Source organism: Eubalaena glacialis, chromosome 8 (assembly GCF_028564815.1).
Source record: "Eubalaena glacialis isolate mEubGla1 chromosome 8, mEubGla1.1.hap2.+ XY, whole genome shotgun sequence".
Classification (NCBI taxonomy): domain Eukaryota; kingdom Metazoa; phylum Chordata; class Mammalia; order Artiodactyla; family Balaenidae; genus Eubalaena; species Eubalaena glacialis.
Genome location: NC_083723.1, coordinates 91765369 through 91778975, shown reverse-complemented (window position 1 = coordinate 91778975; position 13607 = coordinate 91765369). Strand labels below are relative to the sequence as shown.

Genomic DNA, 13607 nt, shown 5'->3' with positions numbered 1-13607 from the left:
GAACATTGATTGAGGCCAACTTGATAATTTTTGTTTACTCTTTTACCTTTACAATTATGTAAATGTTATTTATTTGGCTGTGGCATATTCATACCTTTCTTTATCAGAACTCACATTGACTTTTCAAATTAAATATGATGACTGATCTAATTTAAAAAGAAAAAAGGTAGTAGCTGGAAGTAATGCTGTGGCCAGATAATGTAGTCAGCTTATAATTTTTATTCATCTTATAAAGACTCAAAACTTTGGAGAGGTTTCCAAGGTAATTTCTCTAGCAACGTTTTTGCACTAGGATTATAATTTTTTAAGTGTATGCCTACAGCAAGTCCAAGTGTATCAATACACAGCCATTTAACTTGCATGCTAATTTATGTTGCCATCTCACCTATCAACCCCTTTTAATATAGAAAACTGATAAATTTGTAGAGATCCAAGAAAATAACATACAAGAAGAAGGATTAAGTGGCTTCTCTGTTGCTGCGAGGTCATATTGCCCAATGGTAGCAGGACAATTAACGTTTGAATGCCCAGCCATACTTGTCCCCTACCGGGATGTTTTTGGTTTATAAATTGATAACTTGTGTATGTCTACTTATATTTATTAGTTTTATTCAGCTTCACAAATCCATCTGTTTAAAATGGTAAAATTTATTTGGTTATCAAATCATCATGGTTAAAATGATGAATCTATTTGCATAAAGGAACTTCGAAAATTATGAAGTTTAAACTTCATGGAATTTTACTTCATGAGTTTGCTTTTATTCATCTTTAAATAATTGTAGATTATGCTGAAGCTTTTAAGAGCCTGACGTATTTTAAGTCAACTTAATTTATTTTTTTCCTTGTTTTTAGTGGGAGATTTTGATAAGATCTGGCGAGAACATTGTGAGGATGAGGAAACACTTTGTGAATATGCTGTTGCAATGAAAAATTTGGCAGATAATCATTGGGCAAAAACTTGTGAGGGCGAAGGTCGTATTGAATGGTGTTGTAGGTGAGTGTTTTTATGAACTAACATTTTTGGTTTCTAATGTATTATTTAAATTCTTAAGTCTAAATAATGCCGTATATGATTCATTGTACCAAAATAGAAATGTTTTAAAACAGATGATGTCTTTTAAATAGCTTCTCCCCATTGCCTCACTTTCTCTCTGTTTATTTCATTCACCTTTTTTTAATCAAAATGTTTTTCTTTGATATAACTTAAATTTCTTTGTTTCAACTTTTTAAACGTATAACTTTAAATACATTTAATATGTTTAATTAAGCATTGGTACATTTAAAATATGAGATTTAGCACTTGACTCATCATTAATAAGTTATAGTATAGAAATTTCTTTAGACAATTATATTTGGATTCAAGTAAAAATGAATACTTTCAATTCTTTAAAGCTGAAAGCATCTTAAAAGTTTCCAAATCCTGAATTTTTATATGTGATTCAGGGTATTCCAGCACTTATATTGACTTTGGATAATGTTTATTTTCTCATAGCAGAGCTTCTAATTTTAAAAACATCAGAAAATGGAATACTGCTGATCATTTCTCTCAAGTGGTAAAATAATAAGAATGAATTTGTGTATTGACTGAATTTAAAAATCACTTCCCAGAAAACAAAACATTATCTTTCTGCTTGGACAATAAGTTTATGGTAACTTCAGGTTTATATTTCATTTCAATTATTATTATTTTTTTTTTTTTATTTAAATTTTTTTTTTTTTTTTTTTTTTTATTTATGGCTGTGTTAGGTCTTCATTTCTGTGCGAGGGCTTTCTCTAGTTGTGGCAGGTGGGGGCCACTCTTCATCACGGTGCGCGGGCCTCTCACTATCGCGGCCTCTCTTGTTGCGGAGCACAGGCTCCAGATGCGCAGGCTCAGTAATTGTGGCTCACGGGCCTAGTTGCTCCACGGCATGTGGGATCCTCCCAGCCCAGGGCTCGAACCTGTGTCCCCTGCATTGGCAGGCAGACCCCCAACCACTGCGCCACCAGGGAAGCCCTCAATTATTTTTTATTCAAAGTTTCTGTTTTGATTTCATTTAAAAGTTATGTAATAGTGCCTATTTCATTTATTCAACAAATAATCCAGAGAAAAATATGTATTTTACTTCATTCTTTTATTTATTCATTTAATAAATAATTTTAAATGATTGTCTACTGTGTACCAGTCACATCATAGGCACTGTGAGTATAGCACTCAACCAAACAGATAAAATCCTTGCTCTCATTGAACTTACATGCTAGTGAGGGTTAGAAGCAAGAAACAATACATAAATCAAATATACACTAGGTCAGATAATGGTAAGTGCTGTGAGAAAAATAAAGCAAGGAGAAATAAAACAGTTTTAAATAGGGTAGACAGAGAAGGCCTCACTAAAGTGATGTGTAAAAGACATGAAGGAAGTAAGAGAGCAAGCCTTAACAAGTCCAGAGGACTTGAGACAGGAGCTTGCTGGCATGTTTCAGAAACAGCAAGGAGACCAGTGTGGCTAGAACAGAATGAGAAGGGGAGAGTGATAGAAAATAAGATAACAAACAGCTAGATTTTGTAGGATCTTGTGGACCATGGTAAAGACATTGGCCTTTATTCTGCATGAGATGCGAAGTCATTAAGTGTTTTAAGAAGAAGAAGTAACAGGATCTTATTAATCTTTTGAAATGTGTCAATGATTTTTAAGAACTAATTGTACTGTTAAGATAGACTATAGAAAAGGCAAGGATGTTAGTAAGGAAACCAGTTAGGAAGCTGCTACAGTAATCAAGGCACAAAGTTATAGTGAAACAGTTCTCTTGGAGAAGGAGAGAGTGAATGGACAGACGGTGTGGTAGGATTAATGCTCAAATGAGTATAATGACTTAAGAGAGGAGCAGGGGAGATGGTGATGTATACATGGTGGTGATTATGATGATATGTAAGAAGTGAGCTGAAAATGTGAGGTAGGTGAGGAACAGTGAAAAGATTGTTATTATCAATGGATTGTGGAGCCAAAGAATTGTGGAGTTGAGGAACTAAAGGAAGGAGCCAGAATAATAAGAAATGAGATGCTTGGGATTAAAATGTTTGGGGTTTTTTTTTTTTTTTTTTTTTCTTTTTCTAGAGGAAAAATGGTTATAAATGTGACTATTCTACAAAGTATACATTTCTCCTTCAAGCTAAGAAACGCAAATTGAGGCATACTACTGAGCCAAATATTTCCCTTGTGATACAAAGTAATAATGTAATCCAATCAGAAAGTCAGTACCATCGCTATTTAAGACCAGCATTCTTTGCTCTTAGCAGCACTGCTTTTAAATTAGTATTCCAATACATCAGGCAAGCTCTCAGACTTTATTTCAAATACCACTTTGATATGTGGTATTCTCATAGGAGCATTTGCTTGTACCTTCCAGTTGAATAATGAATATGCCTCCCACTTCACTCTTCTTTCTTTTTCCTCAGATTTGTGTTTTTATCAATAGTTTTTGTATCTACATGTGTTCTGAAAGAGGTCATTTTTAGGCCAAACTGCTGAAAAAGAACATTAATAAGAATTTAGGTCAAACTGCTGAAAAAGAACAGTGGCAAAATATGGTAAAAAGATTTTACTATGGAAAGTAATCCCAAGAGAAGTTTTATAGTGTCTTTACTTTAAAGTTAAAACTAGGTTGGGAAAAAAGGCTTCAAAGCAATATTGAATTTTGAAATGAGTTATCTGTAGTTCTAACTTGGGTTATATGTATTTCCTTTCCCTGTTGACAGTTCTAAGAGAGCAGTGTCACTCTGAAAAGCTAAAATCAGCTTTAAAACGGGTTTGACAAAAATTCGCTTCCAGTAGTTATACTAAAAACTTTAGAGGAATTTGATGTGTGAAATAAGTCTTACTGACATTCCCTTGCTGAGATTTTGTTGACTGTTTAGCTTGAAGAATTATACATAAGATTTCTTTCTAAAAATTAGTAAAATTATATTTGTAATATGAAGTATTTAAATTAGAAACAAAACACAATATAAAGTTATAGTTGTATGTTTAATAAAAGAATTTGCCTTTTCTAACTCTCCACACAGAGGAACATATAAACACACCATTTCCTGAACCATTTGAAAGTAAATTGCAGATGACATGACATTTCATCTACATCTCCTACATAACCACAATACTATAAACACATTAAGACGATTAACAGTAATTTCCTAAAATATCTAGTGCATAAAATTCAGATTTTTGTTATTGTCCCCATAACATACTTTATAATTTTTTTCTCCTAAATCAAGGCTTGTGCTTTGGTGGTTAAATTTTTTAGGTTATTGTTTTTGTTTTCCCTAACATTGTTTTTAGAGATATGTCAGTTGATTTGTAAAATATACCACATTCTGTATTTTGTGATTGTTCGTTCGAGGTGATTAGTAGCATTGTTCAAATATTCTATATATCCTTACTGATTTTTCTTTTTGGCCTTCTATCAGTTACCAAAAGAGATGTTTCCAAAATATCATTTTACTTAATTTTTCTATAATAATTTGGCTCTTCTTTAAAGATTTCATTTTTCTATTGAAGTTCTCCATATTTTCATGTATTCAGTTAATATTTTTCTCTATTAAAAAAATTTATAATAGTTATTTTAAGTCCTTGTCAGCTTATTCCAACATAAAATTAATCTGTGGTTCTGTTTCTTTTGGCTGTTTTTTCTTTTGGTTATGGATCATTTTTTTCTGCTGCATTGTATGTCTGGTAATTTTTTAAAATACACTGGGTTGGCCAAAAAAGTTTGTTCGGGTTTTTCCATAACAGCTTACAGAAAAACCCAAACGAACTTTTTTGGCCAACCCATATATACTGGCATTATGTTTAGAAGAGACTGGGGTAAATATTATTTTCCCAGAGAGGGCATGGTTTTTTCTCTGATAGGCAGCTGGGATAAGAGATTGAACACTTCGATCTCATCAGGAGTTAGGCTGGGTTGAAGCTGGATTACCACTTTAGATAGTTTCAGTTCACATCTGGCTTCAAATGCCTTGAGAGTGAGTCCTGTTCTGTGTATATTACAGGTACCAACCTGTAGCAGGACTCTGGGACCTAAGCCCATGGAAGAGTGCAGAGAATTTTCTTTGCTTTTTTAGTCCCACTCCCAAGTCTCCAGTGCTCCCCCCTCCCCCACCTTTTTCTTACTTGAAAAAAGACCTATGGGGGGAAGGCAGGAGAATGGGGTGAACAATCTCTGCATTTGGGTTTCTTAAAGTTTCCAGTGTGTCACTCCATTCTAAGCAGCCATTGAAAGCTCTGCTGCTTTTCCTTTAATCAAACAAAATTCCTCTACCTTGGAAGGCTTGATCCTTCACCACTCATGCTCCTTTTCAGCAAATGCACAAAGTGCCTGTGGTCCCTTGCATTAGACCTCTTTGCATACTCAGTTCTCTTGATTTCTTTTTAATACATTATTTTTTAGATTGTGTAGGTTTTTTTCTTTTTTCCTAGTTATAGCACAACCAGGGGTCTGTTGTGATTATCTGTATCCTAATCCAAAACTAGCTTTGTGTCTTTTTTTTGGATTTATTTGATTGTTTTATCGTGGTGCCATTTAACTACTTCCTCAGTCTCCTTTATTATAAACTGAACGTTGAGTCTAAAGTGTTGATTCAGGTCCCAGATTTTTGCCAAAATATTTATTAGGTGAAACTGCATACTTCACATTGCATCACATTACCAAGTTCTTATTGTCAGGTTATTCCACTATTAGAGACGCTAAATTTTGCCATTTGGTTAAGGTGGTAACTACTAGATCCTTCCATTGTAAACTTATGTTTTCCCTTTGTAATTAGCAAGTCATACGTAGAGTGACATTTTTGGCTTGTGGATCAATCCTGTCTCCCAACAATCTTTCAACTAACAGGTTTACTCCATTTATTAAATAAATTGGGGGTGGTAAAATGATTTTTTTAATTGTATCATTCGTTGCATTTATTAGCGGTCATTCTTCTGTAAATAAAAACTTTCCCTTATGAACAGGGAATGATTACATGTTTTCTGGAAAGGCTAGGTAAAAATAAACATATACATGTAATTCTTTCTGTTTAATTAGCAATTTTCAGAGTAAGGAGTTGGTGTAATAGTCAATTCCAATTATGACAAATGAGTTGTGGTTTTGTTGTTGTTTGGTTGGTTGGTTTGGTTTTGGTGGGTTTTGTCTGTTTGTTTTTGGAATATCACTGTAGGCTCCTGGATTCACTTTTTCCATCAGTCTTTGATTTGTGTGTGTGTGTTTGTCTTCAAATTAATCCGTATTTAGCCAGTGGGAGCCTCTTCAAAGCTGGCTTCTTGGTTCTGACATCACCTTTGAGCACTTCTTGCTATCTACTACAAGATAAGCTTTACCTTCCCAGTCAAGACCTACAATCAAGGAGCCTTAGTTTCTTGTAGTGAGAAATAGAAATTAAGATCTGGGCACTAGATACGCTTCTGGGGTGTCCTTCCTTCTAGAATTTTTCACTGAACAGAAATATATATAGTCTTAAATTCGTAATTGATATTTACTATTCAAATGTAACATTACAGGGTTTTTGCCTAACTTCTTTGTTTTATATTTGTATATTATCTCTTCTGTTACTCTGAAGGACTTAGTTTGGAATAACATCAACATATTTGCTTTGTTCTATAGGTCACATAAAATGGTTTCAAAATTACAGTACCAATTCTACTTCTAACAATAAACTGAGTGAAGTTTAAGATTTCTTTGCAGTTAGTTCTTTCATCTTTAGAACATATCTCACTAAGGGTCACAATACTGTGTTTAAAAGTTACTTGAAACAATTCTTTTGTGTATGGTTATGTTACCAATTTACTTTGCAGTTAGTTTCACTTTACTTTGTTTTATGGGCTTTTTTCCTATTTTCTTTTAATCTGGGGGAATATAAGGCATTTACATGGTTCAAAAGTCAAAACTTGGGGCTTCCCTGGTGGCGCAGTGGTTGAGAATCCGCCTGCTAATGTAGGGGACACGGGTTCAAGCCCTGGTCTGGGAAGATCCCACATGCCGTGGAGCAGCTGGGCCCGTGAGCCACAACTGCTGAGCCTGTGCGTCTGGAGCCTGTGCCCTGCAACGGGAGGGGCCGCGATAGTGAGAGGCCCGCGCACCGCAATGAAGAGTGGCCCCCGCTTGCCGCAACTAGAGAAAGCCCTCGCACGAAACGAAGACCCAACACAGCTAAAAATAAAAAAATAAATAAAGTAGCTATTAAAAAAAAAAAAGTCAAAACTTTACAAAAAGGTATACTCAGAATAGGCCCCCTTCCATTTTCTTCGTTTCTTGTTTCTCCTTTTTGCAGAAATAAGCAAATTCATACAATGTATATACATGTATCCATCCTGTCTTATCTCTTCAAGTGGTACATGTCATATACTCTCTTTTGTACATTTCATTTTTACTTAATATTATGTCATAGAGATCATTCTATTTGATATTGTATTAATCAGGGTTCTCCAGAGAATTGGCTCATGTGTTTGTGAAGGCTGACAAGTCCCAACATCTGCAGGATGAGTTGACATGCCAGAGACCCAGGAGAACCAAACCAATGGTGTAATTCCTATCCTGAGGCCAGCAGGCTCGAGACCCAGGAAGCGCTGCTGTTTCAGTTTGAGTCTGAAGGCAGGAAAAATTCAGTGTTCCAGTTCAAAGGCAGTCAGGCAAGAAGAATCTCTCATACTCTGGGGAGGGTCAGCTTTTTTGTTTTATGCAGACCTTCAAGTGGTGGGATACAGCCTACCCTCATTAAGAAGGACAATCTGCTTTACTCAGTCTACCCATTTAAATGTTAGTCTCATCCAGAAACATCCTGACAAAAATACCCAGAATGTTTGACCAGATATTTAGGCACCCTGTAGCCCAGTCAAGTTGACACATAAATTGACCATCACAAGTATATAGATGTCTTCCTCATTTTGTTAAGTTACATACAAGCTTTTTCTGTTACAAATAGTGCTGTAGTGAATAACCTTGTGCATATTCATTTTGTATTTTTGGCCTTGTATCTTTGTAGATTTGTAGACATGGAATTGCAGAGTAAAAGAGTAAATGCATACGTGATTTTGTTGGATATTGCCACATCACCCTCCATAGACGTTATATCATTTAATTCCACCAGCAAAAATGACAATACCTGTTTCTCCAAAATCGTACCAACAGAGTATGTTGCCTACCTGTTGAATTTTTGCCAGTCTGATAGATGGGAATTGATATCTCTGTGTGATTTTAGTTTACGTGTCTCTTATAAATGATGTTGAGTACGTTTTCATATACTTAGGAAATATTTGCCTTTTTTTTCTGTGAATTATGTGTTTGTGTTTTTGATGCTTTTTTTCCTAATGGTTTTTGGTCCCTTTTTTCTTGATTTTTTTTAGAGCTCTTTATATAATTTAGAGATATGTGCCCTTTTTCTTTGAGTTTGTATCTTTTGCCATGCAAGTTTTTGTTTTGCCATGGAGAAGGTTTTTGTTTTCACGTAATCAGATATATCTGTCTCTTCTTTTATTGCTTCCAGATTCCAGTTGTCTTAGAAAAGCTTTTCTGATTCCCAGACTGTAGGAATTCCTATTAGAAATTCACTCATGTTTTCTTGTAGTACTTTTATGGTAATCATTTTTTTTTTACATTTAGATCTCTGACCTCCTTGGAATTCATTCCAGTGTTTGTTGCAAAGTATAGATCTAACCCCCCCCCAATAGTTATTTATTTCTCCAACATCATTTATGAAAAGGTCTACCTTTTCTACAGTGATTTGACATATACTTACGTGATATACCAAGTTTCCCCACAAAATTGGTTCTGTTTTAGGACTTCCTGTAATGATTCCTTGTCTATATCATTTAATCCATGCTATTCTATAACATTCTTCCCCCTCCCCACCACCATTCTTCTTTCTCAGGATTTTCTTGGTTATTCTTGTTTTTTTTTTTTTCCATATGTACTTTAGAATCAACTGGTCTAACTAAATTTTTTAAAGTTTGTATTGTTATTGGGATTACATTAAATTTTTTAATAACTGGAGAAAAGTGGAATTTTTATAATGTTGAATCATTGTATCCATGAAAAAGTTATGTATCCTTCCATTTGTTCTAGTCCACTTTTGAATTTTCAGTCGTGTTTTAAGGTTTTCTGTATACTGATTATGCACATTTCTTATTATGTTGATTCCTAGGTACTTTATCATTTGTTGCTATTATAAATGAAATCTTTCCTTCCGTTGTATATCCTAACAGGCTATTGTTTGTATACATGTGGAGGCTTTTGATTTTTGTATGTTTTACATCCTGTTTTACTGAATTCTCTTACTGTTTGGATTACTTTGTGATTGATTCTTTTGGATTCTCTAGGTATATTATCATATCTGTGTATACATAGAGTTTTATTTCTTTCTCTCCAATTCATTTGACTAATTATTTTTCTCTTGTCTATTGCATTAGCTATGTTTTACTCATTCAGTGATGTGTGTGGTATGTCCCCATTATATAAGTTGCTGGCTTTTTTGGCTGATATATAGATACAATTTAACTGTTAGGAAGTATTCACCAAGCTCTGATTGATTGATTTTATTAGGAATAGCTGTTGGATATTGTTGAATGTCCTTTCAGCATCTATGGAAATGAATAAGTTTTCTCCTTGATTTGTGAATATAGTGAATTATATGGAAGGATTTTTTATATTGAATAATCCTCATATTCCTGAGATACATACTCCTCGGTCATGTTTGATTCTGTTTGTTAAAATTTTATTTCATATTTTACATTGATATTTATTTTTGTATTTTGTATTTTATATTTCTGTATTTTTTGTAGACATTTTCACACCTAATTATCATTGTATTTGCTCCATAAAAAATGACTTTAGAAAAGTTTCCTTTGTTTATATGGTCTGGAACTGTTTAAATAGTTTTGGCGTTGCCTAATTTGTACTTGTGTGTTTTATTTATAGAGGTGACTGAGTGATGGCATGGAGAGGTCATTGCCATTGAAAGAATTTATTACTTACATTTCCTGAGAGAAGGGGGTATGCCATGTCACACAGGGAAGCACCACATTTGGTCAGGAGGCAGAAGCAGGAGTGAGGGGAAAAAATAGACCTACCTGATCCTTTATAGGGTTTACATGGGAAAGGCAAAGCAGGGTAAACAGTATAGGACTGGCTAGTTTGAATAATTTTGGTGGGCTTTGGAACATAGGAGCTGTCCCTAACTGTCTGGTACCTGGACCTGGGTTAATTTAGGGTATGGGAAACATGGACTTGTGTGAGAGTTAAATAAAGGAAATGGTTGGGTTGCACATGAGAGGCGTGCTCCCAAGTAAGTTGTTTATTATCTTTAGGAATTAGCTAGCCTTGGGAGAGGCAGTTTCTCCCTGGGTCTGTAAGGCCCTCCCAGATATCAAAACATCCTAAGTTACAGAAAATTAAAAGCTTGATAAATACAGGGGTTATCTGGTTTTTGAAGCCTTGGTAGAATTCCTCAGTGGATACTGATGCTTTTTGATGAAGCAACTCTTTGATAACTTTCTCTTATTTCATCTATGAATTTTGGTTTTGTTTAAATTTTGCAATTTAACTGCAAAATTAATTGCAGTTTCTTAATTCTACCAGTAATCAAGAGTCAAGTTTAATAAATTTTCCTATATTCCTATATCCTATATTTAGTATACTTACCTAGAAAAATCACGTTTCATCTAAGTTTTCAGCTTTATTTGTATAAAGTTATGCAAATTAAAGAACCAGTTTATGTATTTATCTGTTGGTTCTGTTTTTTCCTAACATTAATATCTTACTCCCTTTTTTTGGTTTGTTTACTCTTTTCCCCTAATCCTTTGAGTTGGATATTTATTTTATTTATTTTGATTCTTTCATTTGTATTGATATAAATATTAAAGGTCTGAATTTTCCTCAGGTCACTGTTTTAGCGCATTTCCTAGATTCTGACCTGTGGTGGTTTTGTTATTGTTTTTTAGAAGTTCTGTGATTTTTACTAGTACTCTGCCTTTGACTCCAGAGTTATTTAATTTTTAAAAAAATTTGCAGGTGAAATGAATTTTTTGTTTTATTTTGTTATTAGTTCTAGCCTTATTGCATTGAGATTGGATGATTTTGTCTGTATTATTTTTCCTATGGCTCTTACTGTAGTTTTATTTGTGACCTAATACATGTATATGGTAATTTTTGTGAATATTCCATGTGCACTTGAAAAAGAATAGAGAGAGTGAAATTTGTTATGTAGTGATAAGATAAACCTTATTATGCTCTTTAGGGCTTCTGTAACCTTACTTATTGTTCATTTACTTGATTGAGAGTGGTATGTTAAAGTTCCCTGTTTTTAGTTTTGCCTGTTTCTCCATGCATCTCATGGAGTTTCTGCTTTGTGTGGATGGCTGCTATGATACGTAGTACATGGCTTCACTGGGAATGGTGGTCTTCAGCATGATAAAGTATCCTTTTTTAATTCATTTAATGCTTTTTATTCTCTACCAGCCTCTTTGTCAACATTTCCCAGTCATCTCATAGATGAAGTTCATGCTTTAATAATCTTGCAACTGTGATATTCTGTGAGTTCTTACATACCAAAAGCTATTTTTCTATAGTTTTGTTACAAGATGCATAACTTGGCTAGATATAAAATCCTTGACTCACACTTTCTTTCCTTCAGTTTTGAAAAAAAAATGTTGCTCTATTTTAGTCTCATTTTGTATCGTTTCCCCTTTTTCTCCCCCCCCCCACACCCCTCTCGCCTTTTCCCTTCACTCTCTATTGAACCATTTGAAAGTCAGTTGCAGAAATCACAAGACTTTTGCTCCTGAATACTTCAGTGTATCATTGCACTTAGTTGTTATTCCTCTTTGGTCTTCTTTAATCTAGGAAAATTCTCGGTCTTTTATGACATGGACATTTTGTAAAGTCAAAGTTTTACAGACTGTCTCAGTTTGGATTTGTATGGTTGTTTCTTTGTGATTAGGTTCAAGTTAAGCATATTATTAGCAAGAATATCACATAGGTGATATTGTATCCTTCTCAGGGTACTACATCAGGAGGCACATGGTATCTATTCTGTGTTTTTTTTTTTTTTTTTTTCTTTCAAATAGTCATTATTTTTTTAGAGCAGTTTTAGGTTCACAGCAAAATTAAGCAGAAAATACAGGTAGTTCCCATACACCCTGACCCCACACATGGGCAGTCACATCACTATCAACATCCATCTATAGTGCTACCTTTGTTACAGTTGATGAACCCACACTGACACATCATTAGAATCCAAAGTCTATAGTTTACATTAGGGTTCACTTTTGGTATTATATATTTTATGGGTTTTCACAATTATATAATGACAAGTATCCACCATTATAGTATCATACAGAACAGTTTCACTGCTCTAAAAATCCTCTGTGCTCCAACTGTTAATTCCTTCTCCCCCCAACTTCCCCCCGCACCCAGCAACCACTGACTTTTTTACCGTCTCCATAGTTCTGCCTTTTCTAGAATGTATATAGGTGGAATTACGGTATTTAACCTTTTCATATTGACATCTTTCACTTAATAATGTGCATTTAAGGTTCCACCATGTCTTTCTTGGCTTGATAGCTTATTTCTCTTTAGTGGTAAATAATATTCCATCGTCTAGATGGACCACAGCTTGTTTATCCTTTCAGCTACTGAAGGATATCTTGGTTGCTTCCACATTTTGGCAGTTATGAACAAAACTGCTGTAGAGACTTCCCTGGTGGTCCAGTGATAAAGAATCCACCTTACAATGCAGGGGACGCAGATTCGATCCCTGGTCAGGGAACTAAGATCCCACATGCCACGGGGCAACTGAACCTGCGCACCACAACTATTGAGCTCGAGTGCCTCAACTAGAGAGCCTGCGTGCCACAAACAACAGAGGCCATGCTCTCTGGAGCCTGTGCGCCACAACTAGAGAGAAGAAACCCAAACGCCACAACTAGGGAGAAGCCTGTGTGCCACAATGAAAGATCCCACATGCCTCAACGAAGATCCCGCGTGCCGCAACTAAGACCCGAAGCAGTCAAAAATAAATAAATAAATAAATAATAAATAAATAAATCTTTAAAAAAAACTGTTGTAAACATCCATGTGCAGGTTGTTGTGTGGAAGTAAGTGTTCAACTCTTTTTGGTAAATACCATGAAACTTGATTGCTAGATTATATGGGAAGAGTATATTTAGTTTTGTGGGAAATTACCTGTCTTCCAAAGTGACTATACCATTTTGCATTCCCACTAGCAGTGAATGAGAGTTCTTGTTGCTCCACATCTTCACCAGCGTTTGGTGGTGTTAGTGTTCTGATTTTCGGTCATGCTAATAATGTGTAGTAGTATCTCATTGCTATTTTAATTTGCATTTCCCCGATGGCATGTGATATGGAGCGTCTTTTTCTTATGCTTATTTGATATCTGTACCTTCTTTAGTGACATGTCTGTTAGGTCTTTTGCCCATTTTTTAATCAGGTTGTTTGTTTTCATAATGTTGAGTTTCGAGGGTCCTTCATATATTTTGGATAACAGTCTTTTATTAGATATATCTTTTGAAAATATTTTCTCCTAGTCTATGGCTTGTTTTCTCATTCTATTGACATTGTCTTTTGCA

At 34.7% G+C, this 13607-nt stretch overlaps 1 protein-coding gene across 1 annotated transcript in view; it reads left to right on the top strand.

Annotated features, from left to right (window-relative positions):
• The window catches only part of BMT2 (base methyltransferase of 25S rRNA 2 homolog), a 79113-nt gene that overhangs the window by 13958 nt on the left and 51548 nt on the right, over nt 1-13607 (top strand). Inside the window, exon 2 of the mRNA XM_061197951.1 lies at nt 853-994. Coding sequence (XP_061053934.1) covers nt 853-994 — 142 coding nt within the window. The remainder of the gene's footprint in view (nt 1-852; nt 995-13607) is intronic.